General features: G+C 40.3%; 1 protein-coding gene across 1 annotated transcript in view; it reads left to right on the top strand.

Annotated features, from left to right (window-relative positions):
* Positions 1-25,412, top strand: part of IGF2BP3 (insulin like growth factor 2 mRNA binding protein 3) — a 112,185-nt gene that overhangs the window by 57,715 nt on the left and 29,058 nt on the right. Inside the window, exons 4-8 of the mRNA XM_054637634.2 lie at positions 11,374-11,425; positions 11,519-11,582; positions 19,806-20,090; positions 22,247-22,381; positions 22,955-23,077. Coding sequence (XP_054493609.1) covers positions 11,374-11,425; positions 11,519-11,582; positions 19,806-20,090; positions 22,247-22,381; positions 22,955-23,077 — 659 coding nt within the window. The remainder of the gene's footprint in view (positions 1-11,373; positions 11,426-11,518; positions 11,583-19,805; positions 20,091-22,246; positions 22,382-22,954; positions 23,078-25,412) is intronic.

The raw sequence follows: 25,412 nt of genomic DNA, 5'->3' as shown, positions 1-25,412 counted from the left end.
AATGTCCTTTCCTACCAGGCACAGATCAAGTTCCCTCAGAAGTCCCTCCCCACCACTGCTGCCTCACTGTTCCATCCCCAGGAGACCTGGCAATGCCTGGCCACTGGTCCTGGTGTCCATCCAGCCTCCCAGCTAGGCTACACTTCCTTCAGCTGCCTGCTCTGCATTTTGCTGTCCAGGCAGCCCTTGGCTACACCTGCAGGCTCTCTGGGCTACCCTGGTTTGGTGCTGCTTGTCATGCACAGCTGCTGAGCTCATGCATGCCTCTAATGCTTCAAAATAAAGCTTTCCCCTGTTCTAGCAGTCTTCTACTACTGCTCTCTGCATCTTCTTGCTATCCTTAGCTCTGAATAGAATGTTCATTCTTATCCAGATGCCATGAGCAAGGATTTCAAGATCTGTGGCTCCCTAAATATTCAACAGGCGAATAACCAAGATTTCTTAGTTCCTCTTACACCGCCTCCTCTTTCTTTCCATGTCAAGAGCAAAGCACTGAAGTACTCTTTCCCTCAGTGCCTAAAAATCTTATTCCCCTTCTGTTGAGCTGAGTATTTAGCTATGAATCAGTGAAAAATCAGAATGAAGTGTGCATTCATACAGGCGTATACTGGGATTTACACTCCTACTTCCCTTATTTTAAACAGTGCTGGCTTTTTAAATGTCAAAAAATTTAAATTTAAAGTTTTTTTAAGGAGGAGTTGTTTTGACAAGGGAACATAGTTTGTTGTACAGTAAATGTGAAAGTGGTAAATGGCATACAACTTCTCCATGCTGTGCAGTATTCTTCACCTTTACTCTTAAATTTTACTGCTACAGATTGTTTTTATTAATGTTCAGGGAAACATTGCTGTAGAGAGTTACAGTACTTTGAGCAGAGGATGGCTTGTGCAGCTACTTATGGAGCAGCAATGAAACACAACTTGGGCCACTTATTCAAATATTTGCAGTGCCTGTTCAGAGCATAAGAAGGAGCTTGCATCAAAACTGAGTCCAGGCTTCTGGAAAACAGCAGGTTTGTGTTGATGGGTTTTTCTTAAGACCAAGTGTATCAGTCTAGTCTGGTGTAACCAAACTGCTCAGATCCTTGCTCAAGGATGACTTTTGCAAAGGACAACTCTGCTGAATAAAAGAACAGCAAACACCTCAAAACCTTATATCATCCACATTATTTAATATTCCCCTTTTCCTCTATTAATCCCAATGCTTGTAAGGAGTGAGGGTAGGTTTTTTCAGATCTGTACAAGTACAGAGTAATAATTACTGCAGAGTGAGTGCAACAGTGTAAACTTGCCTCATTGTGATTGCATTTCTTTTGTTTTCCCTTTAAAATTAGAGAAAACATTCTAATTCTATTAATAATGTGGTTGAACAATAAGCTTCAACATTTGAGAGCTTGCTGGGGACTGAATACATTCTGCAAATGGAAAGCTCACTGCTTTGTAGAAGGCCCTGAATGCAAGTAGATGGAAGTGAAGATCACTCTTACACCCTAGCTATAATTAACTCATTTAATTGTGGCCCTTTCACTTGAATTGTTCCAGTGATCTTACTTTTCATTTGACTGCTCCTTCAAAACTGACTCTTAAAAGTAATTCACAGTTCATAAGCTGTCAGCTAATATTCAGCATTCACACTCTGAATTGTTTTGTTTTACTACATATAGGTCAAATGGTATTAACATAGAGCATCTCTTGAAATCTTAATTTCTAGTTTAGATAATTGCATTCAAAAATTTGTGGCTATTTGTAAACATCCTCTTAAACCTTACCTGTCAGATTAGTGCATGAGTTTGCCTTAATTCCAGGATTCTTTAAGGTAAACTGGAAAATCTCACAGATTTTGGTAAATTTGTGTTCAACAGAATTTCATTATAATATTTCTTTAACTTTAAGGGGGATTTAGTAACTTGGTTTTGAGTGTTTAAAATATGAACACTTTAATTTTGATGACTGAGTGATTAGGTAGCCACTAGATTGCATGTTTTATTAGAGAAATTTTCTGCACTCAAAAACCCCATGTTTCCCCTTCGCTCCAAGGTTCATGTTTTTGGAGTCTGAAGGCTTTGGCAGCATGTAATTGTTGTTGTTTGCAAAGTTTTCATCTCTGTGTTAGCACTGTGGAAACCTTTACTGTGGATTTTATTTCAATTCAGTTTTGCAGCTCAGTAACTCAAGCACTTGAAGGTGGTGTACTTGTTCCACCAGGATCACTCCACATTATAAAGTGTATATAATTTTTGCTTCTGTTTGATCCCAGGCTTCAGTTCTTGAGTCTTGCCTGCAACTCCTATCCACTTTTTTTCCAGTGCCCAGCCCTCACAGTGGGGACTAGGTAAGGTTGCCCTCTTTCCTCCCCTTTCCCTGGAAACAGCCACACAAACTAGGAGAGGTGGGTTAAAAAAAAAAGGGAAAAAGTCTTCTCTAGCTGTGGGGATTGACTTGTGTAATTTCAGGCATAGTAGTTACAACTGCTTGGGTAACTGGGCTGCCCTGTGAGTTACAGGACAGCTACTGATGGTCTGCACTCAGGGGCAGGAGTTTGGTCATGCCAGCCTATCTAGGGAAGTGAAGTACATGGTGTGCACTGATGGCTTCAGGGAAAGTTTTGGACGAGGATATCCAGCACCCTTGTGCCTGGAAGCTTCTGTAAATGCAAATAACAGCTCCCTCCCTTCAGCAGTCCCTTGTCTGTCAGAGCCTCATTGCTTAGAGGCCAAACCTACACCTCTGGTCCACAGCAGCGCTGTCCTCAGTAGATCTGCTGGGAAGCCGAAGGCACGGCATGCATCCTATGGATGACCATTTCAAAAAGGGAGAAGGGCAATCTTAGAGCTCCAGAAAAATGCTTCAATCTTTTTATAGTTTTTCCTGGTTATAAAGAGATTCAAGATATTCATGAAGTGGTTGTTAAGGACTTATCTTTTTCCTGAAAGCTTGTCATTTTGCATCTTGTGCACAATAGAGGGAATGTCTCAGACGTGATTTCCATCTGAGTTATAATATACTACCTTTTTATCTGCATTAATCTGTGAACTAAATCCATTTACAGGATTTTCCTCTGTGATTCCCTCTATCGTTTTTGGATAGTTGCAAGCAGACCTTAGCAAAAATTCTTAAAATATAGGACAACCTTCCCAGGAAAGGTTTCCCTGGTATCAAGCTCTGGCTTGGCTCTGTTTCTACAAAGCACAGTCATATCTGTACCAGAGGGAACACTTTTCATACATGTGGCCTCTTCTTGAAATTATGCCTGTGCCCTTGTGGAGAGATTTCTTGGAATTTGTAATTGTTGATAGGTTCCAAAAGATTATTTGAAAATTGATTTTTTTTTTTTTAGTCTGACAGATATTTGTTATAATTGCAGGATTCCAGCTTTACAGAAGGCATTTTTTGAATGCACAAACTATTATTGTGCTGAAACTAAAAATATCAGGCTAGCACCAGCCTTGTAGAGCAGTAATGAAGTGGCATCAAGACTTTTAAATAGATACAGAAAATAGCTTTTAAAAGTGCTATTTTTGCACACACAGACAAAAGAGAATAAAGTGTATAGGAGAAATACAATTTTCCTTGATAAAGCTCGCAATTAAAAAGAACACATTTTCTGTAATGACATGGAGGTAGCAAAATTGAGAGGACTGAAAGGTTGATGGGGACAGGAAAAAACATAGGTGTTTCTGTTCTAGTTTTCATGGCCTAGAGCAGGACATGGCAGCTTGCACTGCCAGGCTGAGCCACAGCCCTCCTGATGGAGACCAGTGCTTGGTGCCTCCACAGGAAAGTGTCAAAACTGCCAATAAGGCACCGACTGTATCTTGGTATAGCCCCGTGAGTAAAGCAGAAAAATCATCCTTTATCCCAGTGTCTTTTCCAAACATTCCTTTAAGATTTGCTGGTTCCCTTGCTTTTGTGTAGTCTATCATTTAATCAGAGTTGGGTAATGAGTGTTCAGTGTATAGTAATGCTTTTAAAACTTTTTTTCCTTTCCCTTTGGCAAACTCCAAATGACATCGTAGAAGTAGTGGAGAGTGTTTCTACTTAAGCTGGCCTCCCCAGTTGGAGAGGAGGCAGATGAACATGAGCTAGCATTGCTGCTGCATCCTACTACGTTTCACAACCCCCATCTGCCAGCCCGGCATGTGATCCCTCTCTCACGCCGAGCTGCAGAAATGTCCTGGTAGCCCGTCTGCCCGAGGAGGAGGGGGCCCCAACAGTGCCCACAAGGAGCTACTGGGAATGGGGATTAGCTCCATAAACCAGCAGCTCCTGCCTTTAAGGACCAATCAGTGTGACAGTGCTTTTTAATTTTCTGGAAATAGGGATGGGTCCTGAATCAAGAGCATTAGCATTAGTGGTAACCTGGTTCATAAACTCCAGCGTTATCTGAAACTGCTCTTGAAGTTACACCTTTAGTGTGAAGAGAGGGGAGATTAATTAAGTATTGTAGCAGATATTGTGAGGTGCTTAATTGTATTCAGATAATATTGCATAAATACTTATTCTCTGTGTTTTCAAACTTGTTTTCATTTAATTTAGATGAAGGGTGAATACAAGCTGCCAATTTGGCCATCTCTACATGATTCGTTATTTCATAATACCTGTATCATATTCCCTCTCACTCCTTTCCAAACTGAGTTATCCTGCTCCCTTTAATCTCTTTGTGAAGGAGGCCACCCATGCATCTAATAAGTGAGTTTTTTGCTTTTCTCTTAAACATGTCTCAAGTACTTTTTTTAGCCTTGCAGACCATTTAATGCCATTTGTCAGCCTTGATACTAAGATTTTTCTTTTTCCATCTCATGCATCTTTAGCATAATGTACACTAATCTTTCTTCCTTATCAGACATTAAAGAGACTATTTCCAGCTTAGGGTGTAATGTGGGAACATGAAAGCACATGAGAATTTTTGTGTGCTGTGTTCAGCACCTGGGATAATCTTGTAGCCCGAAAATTTCTTTTGAAATTTCTTCTATTTTCAGAGCTTTATTAGAATAGTCTCTCAGTGAATTTTCCTATTGTATGAGTTATTTTTTTAGAAAAAAGGAGAGGGAGGGAGTTTTGATACTGATGTTATCTGTAATGATTTATCATGTTGCTTATACTTCTTGGATTCCTATTTTTTTTTAGAAACCAACCTTCTATTGGTAAATCATAGTAATTATACTTTAAGCAATTTCTGACTTAGCAGATTCAAGGCAGGTACTTTTAAATGTTATTTCATATTAGTGTGGTTTTAAAGCACCTAGCCCTCTCTTTCCTTTTCCTTTTTTAATATACAGGGGTTGTGTGTGTGTGTATATATATATATAACAATTTAAATGGCCCAGCAGTATTATCTGGAAATACTTAAACACATGTGGTATGTGGAGTTAGGTATAATAGTTGTACTCACAGTTGCACATGATGCTCTACCTGAGACCTATTTTCAGTTGCCTTCTATGTTTTGCTTAATTCAAAACACTGAAATTGAAATAGTCCACAACATCCCTTACCTCCTTATTCCTTTTAATTGAGCATTTCAGAAGTCCTACAGTGACAGCAAGGTAAATGGGGACCTGGTGTTTGCTCTTAGCCCTGTAGGGAGGGACATTGGCTGGGGCCAGAGGGTGGCTCTGCTGTCACCAACAAGTCCAGCCTGTGCAGTGGAGATGAGCAGTCCATGAGAGCTGTGACCCAGTTATTCACCACACACTTTCTTAATTTGGTAGCAAGTCGAGGGCTTTGAGGAAGACAAACCCTTTTGGTTAGGGGGAATTGAATTTGTTGCCATGGCAAACTGAATCCTGCACGTTCTGGTCTCTGGTGCTGGGCTACCCTCCCTAAGCAGAAGTTGCTATTAGTTGCTAACAGTGCCTCCAGCTTGTCTTGTGATGAGCCTGAGGTCCTTCCTGCAGAAGTGCCGTGTTCCCCTTACTACCAGAAGTGGCATTGAAGCTGCCCTTTGAACACACAGACGTGCTGAGCACTATGGAAAATCAAGCCCTTGGTGTCCAAATTGGTCACTCAATTAGTAATTCCTTTGACAATTTTGTCTTTGTTCTCTGTGGTTCAGCATTACATTCTTAAAACCCTGGTAATGCCACCTAAACAGAATTGTATTATAGGGTAAACTTATTATTAGTTTTGAACATTTGGATGTAACTGTAAGTTCCCAGGAGAAGAATTCACTCCAGGGTTTGTATGGGATGTGGTAAATAAGCCAGAGTTATTGTTTTCAGGCGCTGCCTTTCTGGTGTGTGCAAACAATGACTTCAGCAGCTTCCAGGCTTATTTTTCTGATTCTTCCAGACTATGGTCATGGTTTCATGAGACAGTAAACTGGGTTTTGGAGGGCCTACAAGATGAAAAACACCATCACCACACGCTGCAGCGCATTGAGCCATTGCAGACTGGCTTTGCCTATTCAAATGCCTTCACGAGGCTTTGGAAAAATAACTGTGTCCTGGCAGACTGAATTGGGTATTCCATGTCCATGCTCTTTGCCTTTACAAGGAACCAGCATCCTCTGACCTTTTTGGTGAAAATGGGCAAAGTTGCTATGTGTGGGGTGTGGAGGGGATGCAGAGAGGCTGCCCAGGCTGGGAGATGCCCTGGGTGACCTGGAGCTGAGTTCACCTGTCCACCAGAGTGTCCATTCAGGCAATGCAGTGTTATCCAAGTTACACCTTTCAAAAATAACCCTCAGGAATTTATTAGGGTCTTCTTCAGTTTAATTTTCCTTCTAAAGCCATGCTAGCTGGGATCCTTGTTGGGAATATTGTTTTTTTTCTACCAACCAAAAATAACGCCAAATGGAAGGTGCTTTGAGGAGCCTTTTTGCCATGGTCTGTTGTTGGCAGCTGATGTGGCTGTGAGAGGAGCAGCACCTCTGCCAAGGTAATATCACACCTCCAAGTCACAAGATGCCAGGTCTGCTCCTGCTGTACTGCAAATTCTAGTACACCAGGGCCTGGTGGGGACCACATCATAGTTAGGCTCAATTAATATAATTAATGGAAAATGGCATTATGGTGATTTTTTTGTTGTTGTTTTGTGGTGGTTTTTTGTTTTTGTTTGTTTGGTTGGTTTTATGTTTTTATGAGGGTTTTTTGTGATTTTTTTTTTTTTTTTGTGGACTTAGGTATATCAAGAAAGTATGCAGCTGGCATTCTTGGTTCAGCCAGGCTCAGTATCTCAGTATTTGTGATATCAGCACTGCTCTTTACCTACCCACATCCTCCTTTCCTTACCTGGCTCTTTTGTTTTCCTTCACACCCCCCCTCCATTAAATCAAAGTTGTTTATTTGTTAAATCACATTGTACATTCAAAGTCTTTGCAGCCAAACATTTCTATGTGGTTTTTCAACTGAATTGCCCTAATACTTCTCTCTCTTTTAGCCTCTGCTATTTATGATTTTGGTTGTGATGTCTAATTTTAATTCCTTGTCAACATGACACAGGAGTCATGGAAACAAGGGGGTGGTGGTGGTCTAATGGATTTGGTCTACATGAGAGGAGAAAATAACTTCAGGTTCTCCGGCACCACTGTGACGTTCCTGTCGCGAAGTGCATGTGTGAAAGAGAAACTGTATGGATAACTGTGCTTACAGACCAGATGTCTTCAGACTAATTTCCTTACAGTGTACAGCAGAAGTCCTACAGCACTATGAGATGATGTGTATAAAATAGTCTGTTCTGAAAGTGCAGAAAACTGCTCTGATTTGTTCAAAAGTGCTACTTCTAAACCTGTGAAATCTGTACGAGAGCTGCGGTATTTTAACGTGTGCATCAAGCTCTCGGTTTCACTGAAGAGTAATGTTTCCTTCCTTTTTTTTCCATGCAAAGCAGCCTTGATTTGTGGGGCTTGGTGTAGGGTAATGCTGTTTATAATGAAGTCAGAATTGGCTTTTAGAGCCTGATGAATGAAAGTCCACAGTATAAGACTGCAGCTTTTTGTGAGAGAGACATCTGTGCTATAACAAGAGCAGGAGACCCAATTTAGACAACTGCTAGAAGGAGAGCTCAAGAAAAGGAAAGACCTTTTTTTTTCTAGCTTAGATTAAATATTTGTACAAATAAACTTTTCAGCTGCTCATCAGAATTGCTGCTGCACCACCAACTTGGCTTTGAATTTTGTTCTGATTGCCCAACAAGGCTGTACACGAAGAGTGTTACGGAAGAGCAGCTCAAACAAAACATGTTTGTTTTGCAGCAGAACTATGGGCTTTGGGCTAGAGAGAAAAATTTGGGGAGAGGGAAAAGATAGTGAGAGACAAATGAAGAAATGAAAGATGTGAATAGAAACTGACTGCTGCAGTAAAGCAAGAAACACGTGCAGGAATTGAGTTCTGTGTTTTGAAAGTGAGTTACAAGAGAGGATCTGGCTTTGAATATGACTGCAATGACTTTTCCCAATTGGATCAGCTGGTTCAGTTAAAAGTGTTCTCACCCATGAAGCTTGCTCCTCACACTCACTCACACATACCCCAACTGCTGCTGAAACTTTTGTGCTAGTGCATTTTTAGTTAAAAGGCTACCTCTGCAGTGTTGATCACACTTAAAGTCCTGCTGCATGAGGCTGATGGTGATGAAAATTCAAGTTTCTCCTGAAGACAGTGCCATAGAGAATAAGTGTCTTTGACCAAAGAGGATTGTTTCTCAATTTGGTTAAAGCAAGCTTCAATCCTTTGAGGAAACTTCTCATAAATCTGTTCAGTAAAGCAACTCTTTTAAAAACATGGGAACCCAAATCACTTGGATTAAAGCCCAGATGGACACTGTCTCTGACTGAAATGGATCAGAAGAGGATTAAGGAGTAGCATAAGTGGAGAACTCTTGCTGGAGAGGGGTGTGATGCTGTATGTGCCATTCTAGGCTGCTCCTCAGCATTAACAGCAAAGCAGCCTTTGGGTTCTTGGGCTCCTGGGAGCAGATGCAAGGGACAGTGTGGTCAGAAGTTTCTGATGTCTGGTCACAAACATGATGAAAGTACTTTTTAGAGAAAATCTTTTAAAAGTTGTGTGGATTCAGCTTTAAAGCATTTATTTTATTAGTGAAGATGGTGGGTGACTTTAATATGTGCAATATAAGGGTATGCCTAGTCCAGAATATAAATTTAATATAGAAATACCTTACAAAATATTGATTATTACCAAACAAACTGTTGTGGTACATACGGTATTCTAGCACTGCTCTTTGCCTGTATGAATAAGGATGAAAATGAAATTCTGTTTTGAAATGATGCAGCTTTGGGGGCAGAGTGGCCATGAGTGGTGGTCTGCACAGTTCAAACATAATCACAGCTAAGCACACTTGCTCATGTTGTGGCACGGTCTGCGGTGTAGAGCAGCACAGGTGTTGGCATACTGTAGGGACAAAGGAATTGCTTTATCAGACTAATGAACTCTTTGGTATCTTATTTCAGCTGAACATCTCAGAAAGGATCTCTAAGCCAGGAAAAGCTTTGCTTTTCTTGTTTTAAATCCCCGACCCCACCTGGGATTCTGTTCACCCACTGGTTTCAGTGGATCCCTTAAGCAGTCTGCGGAAGGTGGTTTTCCTCTAATCTCATGCTGTGGCTCTCTTGGCTTCTGTGAGGTACAGCTGCAGACCTGCAAGACCTCACAACTCTCCCACTCATCTGTGCCAGTGTTTTAATTGTCTTAAAAGGATCTTCCAGAGACTTTTAATTTATTTTAATCCCCTGGAGCATCTCTGCTTCAGTAATATTTAGCAAATTTCAGCGCAAACATTCACTTAGATTCTAATTGTCAGATCCGAGGAGCCGCAGAAAAATTATTTTTTAGGGGATTGAAAAGGGAAACTCTCAGACTAGGCTAATCTGTACTTGTAGAATGAGAGGACAATTAACAACTTGTCTATGAAAACAAAACTCTTGCCAAGAAAACTTACTAGAGTCTCTACAAGAAGGATGGGGAAATTCTGCAGTTAGAAGCAGCAATGCATTGCTCAAACTTGGTGAGCACTGAATTGCCTTTTAAATACTTGGTTTGAAATGTTACATCTTTGAAACATCTCTGTGCAGTTTAAACTTTAGTAGGTGGTAAAGAGTGGAAATTGCGCTGATATAATTTGTCTTTGGGTTTGGTGTATAAAATACAGTTGTAGTAAAAGTATGTGGTAGATTGATAGATTATAATTTAGGAATTGTAATCTCATGAAGATGTAGTCTGAATTTTACAGTTTTACATTTTCAGGGACTGGGGGTTTGTGCACACTGGATTGCTGGTTATAGCAAAGGGAAGTGGCACAGATGCTTTTTTATGCCCACTTTATCTTTGCTTCCTTGTTTTCTTCCTTTCCCTAAGGGGTTTCCTCCCTTTCTAACTTACATTTCCCCTTAAGAGATTAGCTGAAGAAATGTCATTTTGGTTACAGAAGGGAGTGCAAGCTTACTTTTTCACTACTTGGTGTAAATTGTGAACTTTTCCAGCATCAATTAAAATTGAGACGAAATGTTAGGACGCAATACACCACAATGCTGTTGCACTTATGTCTGTGCTAGTTACTGCCTGAGTCACCATTTTCTGCAACATTATTTCTCACCAGGAAGAAAATAAACTCTATACCATGTGAATTTTAGATGTGGTACAACTGTGGGTGTGTTAATGCTTTTACTGGAATACTCTGACACCCTGATTTTTCCCCAAAGCTTGTGTATTTTCCCCTTCTTCATCCTCCATTTGACAAGAATAAAACTATGCAAAATACAACTACTTAATTTAGATTTCTTTTGCCCCTTGTCACATACATTTACCTGTTTCTTCCTAGCTTTCTACTGAAGGAAAAATTAATTGTGACTTTCAAATAATGGTGAAGATACTGTTGTGAGTGGTTCCTCTGGCATGGTGATCTTTGAGAAATCTGTCAAAATAATTGTGAAACAGCTCTTTATGTGCTGGTTATTCTTGTTACCTTCTCCACACAGACAATTCCCCACTAAGGAGGAGAACAACACTTTTACGTACAACCTAAGTGTGTTGGGAGGAAAAACCCCAATAACTCCAAAGAGGGACAAAGTTAGATATATATGTTCTCTAATTCTTTCAGCCTCTGCTTAAACCCACTCTGAGAACAGGTGACTTGAAGGTTTATTTTCAAGGTTTGGAATATACAATGCAGTGCGCCTTCCTGAAGTTATACTTTGTATTTTCACATTAATGAAATTTTAAATGCTGATTTTCTGACATGAGAGAGAAAAAAAGCAATATATGCTTGTTCTTCCTAGAATAATTTCTTCTTTATTGGAATGGCTGTCTTAAATGACCTATATTCTCCTACAATAATTTAAAAGATTCTGGTGGTTTTTAGAGGCTTTTTTGTTTTGTTAATCTGCTTTGAAATTTAAATCTGTAATTTCTTTTGCTTCTTGTAGGTGCTGGATAGTTTGTTAGCTCAGTATGGAACTGTGGAGAACTGTGAGCAAGGTACTGTTTCTACTCTCAATTTGCTTTTAAATTTGTAGTGGGAAGTGAATGCACACTGAACTTACCCTCCTTTTGTTGCATTTTCCTTTCTAGTGAACACTGACACGGAGACTGCAGTTGTAAATGTAACATATGGCAATAAGGACCAGGCTAGACAGTAAGTACCTTTTTTAGTTGTTTCTGTCACCTTTGAACATGAACATTTTGGAGTTCATGTTGTTGTGACTTTACATGAGACTTTGCTTCTGATCACGTCACCATTTTAACAATAAATTAAGGCTTGAATTTTAAGAAAGTCTAGTGTAATTCACCTTAATTAACATTTTTTCAATCAGCTTTTCTTTCATTTTTATAAAAAGTAAATTAATTTTAAAAAATGGGAAAATTGAAGAAATTTACTTCATTGGGGAGAGCAGGAAGTTAATTTGCCAGTTGGAGAGGATAGGAGTTACTGTTTAATGATTTTTTTTGGTCATGTTTTAGTAATGCCCTCTTGCAGTGTTCATTGTTTTGTGTCTGTTTCTTAACAAACAATCATAGCAAAAATAACAGGGGAAAAAAATGTAGCTGCTAACCAGAATACAGGACTTTTTTGTTAGAAAATTTAATGCTGCTTCCAACACAAAAAAGGCATAATATGCATACCTAAAATAATTTATTTGGTATTTTTGAAATTTAGGCCACCTACTTTATGCTTGCCTATATCTTCAGTGATTGACAACTTTTAATCTAGATATTAAACATTTTTTAATGTTTTGCTCAATCATTGTTTGTGCATACTTTTCCTTTTAAAATCTGTATGATGTAGCACTCTGATGTACTCTCTGTAACACTAATTTTGCTTCTCTACCACAAAAAAAGGACTTGTGTGGTTCTTAAGTTTTAACCTGGTGACATAAACTTACTTCCTCTCTTTCTAGTCATAGCAGGTCAAACAAAACCAAACTCATGGAATAGCCTACCACGATCTATTTTAACTTTGAAATTTCTGCCACCTTGTGGCAAACTAAAGCCAGCAGTTAAGATGCAGAGTGTGCTTATGGTATGCATTAATATAAAATTACAAATGAAATAATATTTGTACATATAATTAAGTAATTATCATCTGTGCGTAACTTGAATGCAACACATGTATTTAATCTTTCAAAGCATTAGGTTACTTGTAAATGTATTATAAACAAATGTGATGGGAAACTTGTGTCAGTGGTATCTCCTGTGTATGCTGGAGCCAAAGGAAACGATGTTTTCCTTAAATTCACTGTTTAACTTTTCCCAGAACCTGAATTGTTCTAACAAGTTCTTCAGGTTCTTCTGTTGCTTTTGATTCTGCTGCATAGCAATTAAGAAAGGCTGTATTTCTAGTTCTGAAGAAACTCGTGGTGCAGTGTTACAGATTGATACTACGTGTGCCAGTTTCTCCTTTGAAAATATAAGGAAGTACTAAAAATACCATGGAAAGAAGTATAATATATTTTTTTGAGCTGTCATCTGTGATGTGGGTTCCTGGACTTGTGCACTCCCTTCTGAAGATGAAAACAACAGTTTCTTCCCCAACTTTAGGTGCTAAATTTTAGGGTCAATCCCAAGGAAAAGCTGGGATAAGCAAAGACTCTGAAGAGGTGTCTAAGATGATAATTTTTTCTTTTTCATAAGAAACCATGTGACACTAACTGAGAACCTGTTGAGTTTGAAGCAGGCAAATTGGCATGCAGTATGGGTGTTGTAGGGGAGCTGAAGCAATGCAGGTTGAATGATGGCAGTTTGGTTCCTTTGAACAGGTAGGGAAAGTGGAAGAGCATTGATTTGCATTTGTGAATGGTTTCACATGACACAGATTTTCTAAGCAGATGAGTCCATATTATGTACAAAAAATATTAGCTCAGATTGTCTGAGTTTGGGAGGTGACCTTGCAACTGCTCAGAAACCCCTAGGAGAAGTCTCTAGATCAAGGTAATTTTAGGGAAAAAAACCTGTGAGGGATTGGAATGAAGGCTCACTACAGGACCTGCATGTCTGGGGGTTTTCCACAGTGACTATTTCAGTGAAATGGTTTTCCCAGATCTGACCTAGCTCTGCTGCTTGGAACTGGCTGTGGGGGATGGCAGTGTCAGTGGAGAGGGAGCAGTGTGCAAGTGCTGATAGCTGATAAAGGCAGTGCTGGTCATCCTATGAAGGACATGCAGTAACAAGAACTGACTTTATCAAAAGCTGTTTAGGGCTGCAAAGAGTCAGCAGCTGGTAACAAGCTTTGTAGTTTGGAATTCAGCTCTTTAGGGTAAATGGTGCTTTGCCATGGCTTTTGGATCAAACACCATGACATGAAGATTTCAATGCTGCCACATACAGTGGGTCCCTAGTTCTAACTGCTCCTCAACTGTACTTTTGCAATGCACACACTAACCTCACAGTAGTGTTGGCTGACAGAACATGCAAAGTTGGCTACTTCCCTGCTGGATATCTGTATGGCATTGCCATGACTCTTGGAGTGTGTACTGGCAGTGTGAGGTGAGGGTGCTGTAACACAATCTGGAGATACTTTTGATAAGCAGTTCTAAGCAAGTGTGGTATGCATTGCTTGGAGGACAGTACTTTTGAATAAAACTAGTGGTTCCACCCAGCTGGGAAACTAAGCTGCCTTCTGTCTTGCAAATCTAAGTAGTTGTGGCAGAGGTTTTTTCCTCTAGGCTGGTACTACAGTTGTGGCATGTTCAATTCAGGTCTGCATCCAAAATTAACTTGGAAAATGAAAACACTGAAGATTGCTGCAGTCTTTTTGAGAAAAAAATCTTAGAACAGACAGCACCCAAAATCTGAGATGTGCACAGTTCCTGATTTCTAGCTGGGACAGAGGTGGTCTGTGTCTTTGACATGTTGTGGTGGTGCCCCTTTCCTAGCTGGAGAGGCACAGCCTGTCTCGTCAGAAAAAGCAGGATGCTGCTTCTGTGACCCCAGAGCAAGGGAGCCAGCATGGCAGATCAGGTACTTTTTGGCAGCCCAGGAGCATTGTGGAGGGATGTGCAGAGCAATGTGTGGGCCTTGCAGAGCCACCTTTTGCTCTCTAGCACTGAGAGTAGCAAAGAGAAGGCTGGCACTACCAGGTCTGACACCACATCCCTCCTCTCCTCTCCTCTCCTGCAAACACTTGGGAGGAGGAGAGATTTGTTTGAGCTCTCAAACTTCCTCTGCTGCTCTCCTTCCCAGAAACTGAAGAGGGATTCACAAAGCATGTGTACTGCTTTGTTAGTGGCATAGGTAATGATTGAATGTTGTAGTGGGTTGTGGAATATTTGAAAGAAAGGAGAGGGTGAGGGACAGGGCCTGGAGCCTGTGGTTCACCCTGCACAACCCAAGCAGTTGCATGCAGGTGCTGAGGCAGCCTGGGACATGCTTGCCAAAAGACAAATCCCCCTTATTCCCAATATCAATCCCTGGCTGCAGCCAGCAGGACATGCTGACTGTGTCCTTGTGACATGCTGCCACCTAAATTATGGCTGCTGTCTTCAAAAGTTATACCACCCTCCCTTTTCCTCCCCCAAAGATTCTAGTGTGTAGGAGTCTAGTACATGCTACAAGATTTAGTTCTACCCAGGATTTTGAAAGTCCACTTGTGATCACCTCTTAATCAGAATAATTGTAAAAAATTTTTTATTACCCTTTCAATGAAAAACACATCTGTGTGTGTGTGCACAATATGTATCCTTGAATAAATGAGGGTTTGCATAACTAATACTTTCACATGCTATTGTGGGTCAGGGCTGATGTTGCCATAGGAATGATAAAACTGAAAATTCAGTGGTGTATTAAAAGCTTAGGTTTCATTTTGGCCTTGTTTTCAGAAGTACTGGTGAAACCCATATTTTTATTTAATGAAAAAAAAAATTATGCTAAAGAAAATTTGCCGTATATGTCTTTTCATATGCAATTGTATCTGTTCAGGGATGACAAAAGAAAAGTGGTGTATGTAAAAGCCTCATGTGGGAGTGAGATGTGTTCTCCTTCTATTGCTTAGTGTCATCATGCTATCAGTGGAAGAATGATTTCCAGCACAAGACTTGATGCTTTTACTGTAATAATTTATCTAGGATGTTTAAATTCCACTAGCATCGAAAGGGAGAAGGCTGGGCAAGCACCCTCTTGTAAGGAACTCATGAGAGGACAGTGGTGAGATGGCATTTTGATGGGAAAAACTCAGGTGACTAATTTACAGAATACTTGTTTAAAGGTTTCATTTTTGTGTAGGAACTCTTGGTTCTGAGCAGGTGTCACATGAACATGAGCCAGGCTGCTATCCATCTTATCAGTGCATAGACAGTAGTTGCTGCAGTCTTTTAATGAATTCATTTTATTAAAAAATTCAGAGCTATGCTAAGAGATTTCTGTGTACCAGCTCTTGCTGGTAGGTGAAATGGAAACATTTTCTGTTTCTACTAAATATAAATTTTAAACAATGACTTCAGGGAGGAGGGCACCTCCTAATGGGGCAGGTACCTGAATTCTTTCTCCATCTTTGTCCTCACTGGGTGACTCTTTAGGCTTTTAGCCTCTGTGTAAAAGGTGGTTTGTGGGTTGTTTTAGCAGTGCTCCCTGACAGAGGTAGTCTGCATGGCCTTTATTAACTTGTGCTCGTGGAAGGAGAGCCCTCAGCACTTGGGAAGGCAGAGGTCTCTGTGGGAGGACAGAGGTGGTGTTGCTGTGTTCTGGAGCTCTCCAGGTGGTCAGTTAGTGAGAGGAGCATGTGCTTTACAGAAGGAGCTTGGTGTAACCTGTGTTTGGTGGAGTGCAGCAATGACAATAGCTTTGCCTGAAACAGATGCCCCTAGTGCTGTGAAGAGCTGGTCACCTGCTTTTAGCTGAGGCTCAGACCTCCCCTGAGAGCAAGGCTGGCTCTCCTGACAGCAAGTGCTGTCCTAGATGCTGTTCTACAGCAATTTTGCATCCATCTAGAAGACAGTTCTTAACCACTTGTCTCTTCCTGGGTCCTCTTCCATATCTGTCTCTCCAGCCCCCAACGCAGTGCCTAAATGCCTCTAAAACTGAGCTTGTTATGGTGCTGAAGAGCTGCTGAATCATGACATTGCCTAATTCTAGCCCTATGTTTAGTGCCACAAAATTGATAAATATTAGTCCAGAAGAGCTGAAGAAAAGTGTATGACAGTACTTTAAAAGTCTAGTGAAAATTGTCAAATATTGCAATGTGAAGGCCAGAATCAACAACCCAAAGGGACCTCTCAAAAGCTGGGTTTTTTCTCTGTAAGAAATGCACTAGAACAGTGTATGTGCTACATCCACTGCAAATCAGTTATCTTGGCATTCCAGTGTGTGTACCCAACTCAATATAGAGTATGGAACCACGTACCCAGGAAATATCAGTTCCACAAAAGGCTTGAGAGATCAGTATTTAATTACTGATTCTTCTTCTGACTTCCCATCATTTGAACAAGTAAATTATAAAACAAGTCAGGCTGTAAAATATGGAGAACTCAGTGACTCACAGGGTTGAATAAGTGTGTTGTTTTTCCATGTCATCATATGGCTTTGGTGGCCAGAGATTGTTCACTGCTGACATAATTAATTTTCCACAATGGCAAACGAACTTTTCTCAGTTTGCTTTGAATTTAAGGTACTTATAGACATATGGAACCATTTAGCAATTTATAAATTGTTATTAAGAAGAAAAATTCCAACCTTCTTTCTAGGAAAAGTATGGTGCACACATATGTGTATATGAATGTGTGTGTATATATACACAGTTGTTGCTGTAAAGTGTTTTTTGTGAAAGCATGATAGGTATGAAGCCTGGTTGCAAACAATAAGCCTAGGCTTTCCTTTCCCAACCACTTCTAAGGAAGAGTGAGAAGCCTGTTGTACTGATTTACTGTCAGGTTTTGGGTTAATGCTGGGATTCTGGTCAAAGCTGTTTTAAAGCCAGAGGAGGCTGACGCATTTTGGGAAAGAAGCAATGCCTGAACTTGTCAAATAAATGTGTGGAGGGAAATGAGCTGGGATGGACGTTAATCTGGAGCCTATCAGCACATTTGCAAAATTGTTGGTGTTCATCTCTCCAGCATCTTGATGTTTGATTCCAAAAGAAACAGGGCTTGTGCAACTGGATGGTCTGGCAGTGCAGTTTCCCTTCACGGTAGAAATTCAGGTTTCTGGTTGACTTCAGTGAAACTCAGCCTAGAAACAGAGGCCATACATATTTGCAACCAACAAGAAATTAGTGTGTTCAGGGTGTATGAAAAGGAAAGGTCTCAGACCCCTTTTCCAAGTAGGATGTCCAGAAAGAGAGAGAGACTTCAGTGGAATGTCTTTCGGACATTGGAAATCTATGCAGAAATTAAAAATTGAGACAAATCCATAGAAACACAAGTTCACTAGTCTGCTCACTGCTCTTCCTGTTTTCTAAATGTGTTTTATTGTGTAGTAAAATGCTCTTCAAAGTCCATGGAGTAAAAGATTAAAAATGTCTGCTTTGAAATAACCTCACCAAATTTTAATCCAGCTCGTTTGCCACTTGCTCTAAAGGATTCCTCTATTATGGGAGTAATTACACTCCTGGCAATTCCCAAAGGACCTGTGTCTCATTTGGTTAACGGAAGTATTTAATGAACAGTGATCAGTTATTCAATATTTTACTTTCTTTGTTCATTGGCATTGCCTTGGGCCTTATTTATTATCAGCCCTTATTAAACATTGTTCCAAAGACACAAATTACTTATTTTTCATAAGCTCTTTACTGCCAGACTGAAGTATTTTGAGGATACTGGCTCAACCCCTGGGAGATGAGGGACCTGTCATCATTGGTATCCAAGTACCACTTCTTAACAGGGCTTCAACAGCTGCTTGTGACCCAGACTGTGAAATGGGACACCCAGGAGACAAATAGTATTTTTCACTTGCTGGCCTTGAAAATGTAGGCAATTGGCTATCATCATCTTTTATCTCTGTAGTAGAGGCAGACATAAAAGTGTTGCTAAAGCTAATGTTTGGTAAACTAGCAGTAGTGTCCTGCAAATGTGCATGAATGGAGGGGCTGGGTTAAGTTTCTGAATTCAGAGGCCTTCCTCCAGAGCATACAGTTGTTGGAGCTTTATAATGAAAATATTGGTGAGCTCTTTAATAAAAGATGGAGACTCCCTCCCTCCCACTACAGCCTTTAATTTAAATTTTGGTTTTAAGGAAAATCTGTCAGTAATCTTTGGTCCAATATTATAGTTAAGCATTTAGAAACTACCCCATATCAGTGCATATTTCAGTGATCAGTATATTACTGATAATCTGAATAGTAATGTTTACTGTAGTAAAACTTGAAATGTGTTTTTGGGGCAAATGTGTTTATTTTATTCCACTGGTTTACCAATGTGTTGCATGTAGCTTAGTTACTCCTACTGTTTGCTAGATATTTAGTCTTATTAACTCTAATCTGTTTGTGAGCGGAACGTATTCTACTTTCTGTAAATCTGTCATTTTTGAGTTGAGCTGTGTTCCTCCTGTGAAGAGGAGACCCAAGAGCACCTGCAGACTTGTCCTTGGTTAGGAAGAAGGACAGAGCAGAGGGAATGCTGAGTGACCAGGAGGTTTTCAGCATGAGGGACCACAGTGAGAGAGGGTTGGGTACATTTGGGCAGTATCCCTCTGCAATGCTTTACTGAAAGAAGAAGAGAAATTGAAACAACATTTTAAATCTCTTCTAACAACTTTGCTTTCATGGGGGAGTTTAACATAGACATGGGGCTTTGATTTCCTTGTTAACTTTACACCTACCAACAACATGACTAATTAGGAAGTTGCAAGATGTTGTGTCTAAGGGGCGTTTCAGATGCCATTGACTGGCTTTGAGTGCTTCCTTTCCTGCTGATGTGAAGGTGCTCTCTTCTTTCATAAAAACTTGTTTTTTCATTCCTGTCACAGCTATATCAGTTATTGTGAAAGTTCCAGCCAAATAGCTGTGCTGGCAAAAACCCTAATGAAGGTGCTGTGATAGCAGCTAAAAAGTTTTCCCTCTGGTGCAGCTTTAATTCTATTTGGGAAATTGATTTAAATTAAATCAGGCAAAAGAATGCTTTTGAGTGTATAAGCTCTGTCTCCTGTGAGGTTTTGATGATAGGGTTGGACCAGCAAAATCTTTAAAGTGCAAAGAAGCCCAGGACAAGCAAGAGCTAACTTGTAGTTCTTAATACGGTGGCTTTGTGTAATCAAAATCTTGGCTGAAGAATTTAAAATGTAACTTTTCATCTTGGAATGTGTTTTTAGTTTCACCACATGAGTTAGAAAGGACAGAAGTCTACATCTGGATAATTTGTCATTTCATAAGGCCCTGCGTGTGCTTGTGAGGCTTTTTTTAATCTCCTCTCTCCTCCCCTTTCCAAATAAACAGAGCAATAGAAAAACTGAACGGATTTCAGCTTGAAAACTATTCCTTGAAAGTTGCATACATCCCTGATGAGATGGCAGCCCAGCAACCTCCGCAACAACATCCCCAGGGAAGACGTGGATTTGGCCAGAGGGGTCCTCCCAGGCAAGGGTCACCCGGCGCAACCACTCGGCAGAAACCACAGTCGGACGTTCCGCTACGGATGCTGGTTCCCACACAGTTTGTAGGAGCCATCATTGGGAAAGAAGGAGCAACAATCAGAAATATTACCAAGCAGACACAGTCCAAGTAAGTCATTTTACGAAACTGATTAATAGCTTTAATGTTGCATCATCGTTGTTTGTGTAAAGAGGAGTTTGTAAAACTTCATTACTAACCTGCATGGTCAGAGAGCAAACGAAGATAACAGAGAACAGGAAATATTTTGCAATATTTATTTAAGGACTGGATTCTGTCCTTGATGCGTGTTCAATGCTATCTGACTTTATTCCTCTTTAAAAGAGAAATGCTAGCAGGATGGTACTCTGTTGGAGAATTTTGCTTACAGATGTACTAATATGGTTCTGGCACAAAAAGTGAAACTGAAAGAGCTGTAATATGTTGTTCTGGAGGACATATAGTCAGTGTAGTGATGTACCCAAGTGTACTTCAAGTGTTTATTCTAGTTTTAGTTTGATTATGGCATTTTTAGGATTTGTAAATATTGTCAAAAGATGTGGGGGAAAAAGCCCTAAACAAAGAACCTTTTTATCTCCCTTCACTGCTTCCCCCTCTGTTTCTAGAAAATACATTTGTTGCTATCAAGTTGCAGACCACACCAAAACATAGATTAAGGAAATGCACAGGAGGCAAAAAGCAAGCTGCTAAGTGACCTAAGAAGCTTAGAGCACTGGGGTCTAGAGACGCTGGAAGAAGAGATTGTTTCCAGTGTGTGTTAAATCCTACCCACAAGGAAGAGCTCAGCACAGATGCAGAGGGAGGTGGGGTTCTTATTCCAAGAATTTTTCCAGGATGCCCCTAAAAGCAGAGAATTGAAATGCTGCCTTCAGCAGCCCACTGTAGGAGCCCCTAGTTCTGTAGTTGCAGCAGGCAGGACCTGGGAATGAGCTGTGTGTGAGGGGAATGAGGATGGGCAGGAGCCTCAGTTTTGAGAGTAGTTAATGAGGATAAGGGACTCCTCTCTAATTGCACCCCAACCTCCTACAAACAGGCTTACCCCCCTCCCCAAACCCAGGATTATCATGATGCTCCCTCCAACCTCTCATTAGCACAATGTAGCCCAGGAGACTATTTAGCATGTTTAACAACACAGGTGTAAGAGATTTGTGGTGTCCTGACAAGACTTGGTTGTAATTTTTCTATGGGTAACCAACTTTTCAGGTGATATATAAAACATCTAATTCTTGGACTATAAAAATCCTGGAAGATTGGCATAAGGAAAGTTTTATGTCTAGAAGAAGGGTGGGTAGAACAGAAATAATTGCAGGTTGCTAACTTTACAGATACGTGACTTTGAGAATGATGTTTTCACTGGTTTGGGGATTAAAAAAAGAAAATTTCATCTACTTTCATTTCCACCAAGGATTGCCAAGATGGGTTTCTTGGAAAATGCTGCATTGTGAAACCAAATGAGTTTTCAACACTTGAAAGAATTGCAAAAATAGAGGGGCTTCTTGAAAGCAGCATGGTTGTTTTAGTTAGAAAACAGCTGTTACATGTGGAAGAGGGGCAAAAACAAAAAGCAGAGGTGGAAAGAATACGTGAACTGCAGTTATTGGCAGGGAAAAGTAATATCCAAGGCATTGTCTTTATGCAGGTCATAACTAATTTTTGTTAAATTCTTAGAGCTACATAAACCTGTTGTAGAACAAGGCTAGTAGTTCCAGGGTGGTAGAGGGTAAAGGTAATATCAGGACAAAATCAGGCCGGAAAAGTGTAAGAAATTCATCTTGTGGATGGATGCAAAGTACTACCCTGCTACTTGCTAGCAGAGGAGTGCTGGGAAACTCTGCTGCTGAGGTATTTAAAATGAGATGGGACAAAGCCTGACTGTCCTGCAGCTGCACAGTCATTGTAAGTGGAGCAGTGGGGCTGGAGAATGGGGCACTGGGAAAGCTCGATGAGATGTTGTTGTCTTCAGGGGTTTGCCACATTGTCTGTCTATCAACTCCCCTGAACATCTTGATGGGAGTTTACCAAGAACAGGAGATTCCAGTGTCCACGAAGGTGGGGTTTTAGCTGGTAAAATCAGGATAGGAGAGGCTCTTCATAACACATAAATTTGTATTTAGGATAGGCTTAAGTAGTCGTTAGCTTTTCAAAGTTAAACTACTAATATATATAGTCACTGTTAGCTCAAAATAAGTTAGTTTTACAACAGTTGGAAATACACAAGGCTTACCATAGAGCGTGTGGTTACAGTTAGTGTTTTTCTTTCTTTCAAGAATTGATATTCATCGTAAAGAGAATGCAGGTGCTGCTGAGAAACCAATTACCATCCACTCAACTCCTGAAGGCTGCTCAACAGCTTGTAAAATTATTATGGAGATCATGCAAAAGGAAGCTCAAGATACTAAATTGTGAGTAAAAAGCATTTCATTGTGGAAGCATTAAAAGTTTTGAATTCTCACTAGCTCCATTTAAAGACATAGTCTTTAAAGCTGTTAACAAGTGAATATTTGCTGTTATCCATATCTAAGTAGGTAAAGGTACTGAGATATTTTACCTTACAGGACAGTTTACTTGCTTAATTAGCCCCAGCATGCTTCTGTGATTTCAGTTGTTGTCTGGCTGTGATTTTGAGGTGAATTGGAGCAAATATGGAAGTTTCTTGAGCAACTGATAGCTTTTAGTTTGAGCAAGCACAACAAGTTGTGAGCCCTCACTAAAAGCTTTAAGATCTATTTCTTCCCTCCCAACAGCTCTGGTTACTTCAGTCTGAGCTTTATTTAGTTGAAGGCACGTTGCAATTGCAATTAAGCTATAGATGATGGTGCTGGAAAGCCTATTGCACCTGGACTTATTCTGCACCCAGTGAAAACATGTGAATGGGAGTTGTGGATATTTCTATGAAAATTAAATTAATCCATAACATGTATAAAAGCTTGTACTTTGGTCTCCAAAAGTCTCACTAGGTATAAATTCCATTACAGTACAGAAGAAATTCCCTTGAAGATACTGGCACACAACAACTTTGTCGGCCGACTTATTGGCAAAGAAGGAAGAAACCTGAAGAAAATTGAGCAGGACACAGATACTAAAATCACAATATCACCGTAAGTTTTTGGTGACATGTCAAATGGCAGCAGTGCTGCTGTGGGCCATTCAGGTACAGAGTTCTTAGAAAAATATTCTGTGTGCTGAAGGCTGGGATAACAGCCCTTCAGAGGCCTTTCCATCATATGGATTAAACTCTTACTTAAGCTCAGTTAAATTTTATGTAAACAGTGAGTCTTCATTGTAAACTCAGTCAAGAGCAAGCCTAAAAATAACATAGGCTATGTGGAGCCTGTGTTAGACTATATTTTAAGTGTCAGTTGTTTTTAACATATTATACCATATGTAATGATGAGTGTTTGAAACTATAAGTCTAGATCAGTTCTGAGCTATGTGTGAAAATGAGTGAAATTAGTGATGTTTTAGTTTCCACGATATATTAAATTTTTGGACTAGAAGGAAAGAAAATAGAGCAAATGAATTCTGAAAAGGGTATCTTTAGTAGCAGTTCTGTCCCTCTTGACCACTAACAGCCAAATTACAATACATTGGCTAGTCTGCTGCAAAGTAATGGCTTTTGGTCTGAGTTTGTGAGGGTAACCAAGGCCTGTTCAAATTTAGCTGAGATTAAACAGGAGTTTTCACCTTTACTGGAAATCTGTAAATCACTGATTAGATTAACATCTCTGTAGAAGCTTGGCAGTCAATAGTAGTTTTACCCTGGAGTAATATCTTCAGAGAACCTCCTGTTCTGAATAATGAATGCTCTGGCATGAACTTCCAAGCATTTGAAGGCATCCTGGATTTGGTTTTAGCCAGGAAGGGTGAGAATTAGGCTTACAGGCTGTAGGAAAGGGAAAAGGTTTGGAAGACACATGAAGATGTATGAAGAGGTGTGAATACATGCAGGAGACAAAAAAGTAGTGCAGGAAATAAATGAGGACAAGGAAGCTGCGAGTAAATGTGGCTCTTCAAAAAGAGGAAAGCAAATTTAGATGAAAGCACCTGAGGCCTTCCTTAAAGGTGTGTGAGTGTTTATGGAATTAGTCTGAGGAAAATAAACAAATAGAGAAAAAGCACCTAAATAAGTGTGCTTCAAGAATAGATTTTGTAAGGCCAGCATGCTCTCTTGAATGTGTTTGCATAAACATTTTGTCTGCAAACAGTACACAGACTATTAATGTTAAAAGGGGAAAAAATGTGTACAGACTACATGAAAAAATGGTCTTTATTCCATGGAATCCACTTGTCTTTATTGATGATGACACAAATAACACATTGTCTATAAATAGCTACAGAGTATTTTTTAATTTAGTGAGTTAAAGGTTTATTTGCATTAAAATCTTGGCCTCAAGATTGTATTTGTCATACTATGCCTAAAATAGCCCTCTGAAGTCATCTGGTGTAATCAATACAAAAACGAGAGCATATATGCCCATTGATTTTGCTATTTCTAATTAGTCTTTCTCATGATCTCTTCATTCAGGCTTTTTTGGTAAGCTTGTCCATAAATTTAAAGGCAGCTGGTTTGGGAAAGTGCTTCCTCTCTTCTCTGGGATGTTTCCCAACATTTTCCTTCCTGGGGCAGTACTTGAGTGCTCATGCACTGGAGAGTCAAGGACTGCTGAGTGGATGTGTTCTGTGCCTGCCACTGCTTGGGGAGCTGTGCAGGCTGCCATGCTGCCTGCTGTGCAGGAAGGCAAGGCCTGTGCTGCTTCCTCTCCCCTTCCTGCCATGGGCTTCCTCACTCTGCATCCTGCTCTGGACTTTGTCTGCACCCCTCTACCTTTTCTCAGTGCATGGCCATGCCATGGCTTCCCAGTGTGTTTAATCCATGTTACCACAGTAGGTTTGCATCTGTTGCCAAATAGAGCACTGGTTTAATGCTGTCGCCCCTTCATTTTCCCTGAGGAGTTACTAGTGTTGAGCAGCAAATGCTGACTTGCACACAGCTTTTCTTTTCCTCATTTTGAGAGTTTGGAGGCTCTCTTGCAGTTTTACTGAGGCTGGGCTTTTCTCCAGTTTCCTTAAGGAATACAGTGTAGTTTTCAAGGAAAGAATGTTTTCATGGTGCATTTCTGGGGTGTCTAAGATGAGTGTCTGAAGCCCTGTCCCTGTTGGTAGTGCTGGTGTGAGGTGGGACACGGCTGCACTGCCCTGCAGCAGCTCTGTGTGCTCATGCACAGTGTGCTGGCTCTGTTTTGTGCAGCACCCAAGAATGTCCCAGCCACCCCGTGCCAAACCTTGCTGTGAGGGTTTTGTTGTGTTTCCCATGAGGACACAGTTTCCCCAGATTATCTGAGGACTGTGTTTGAACCCTGTTATGAATTGATACTACAGTCTTTGGAGGGCAAACTCAACATGCTTGGATGTTGTTGCACTCAAATGATAAAT

Source organism: Agelaius phoeniceus, chromosome 1 (genome assembly GCF_051311805.1).
Source record: "Agelaius phoeniceus isolate bAgePho1 chromosome 1, bAgePho1.hap1, whole genome shotgun sequence".
NCBI lineage: Eukaryota > Metazoa > Chordata > Aves > Passeriformes > Icteridae > Agelaius > Agelaius phoeniceus.
The sequence above is the reverse complement of the archived record's forward strand: the minus strand, read 5'-3'. Positions and strand labels throughout refer to the sequence as shown.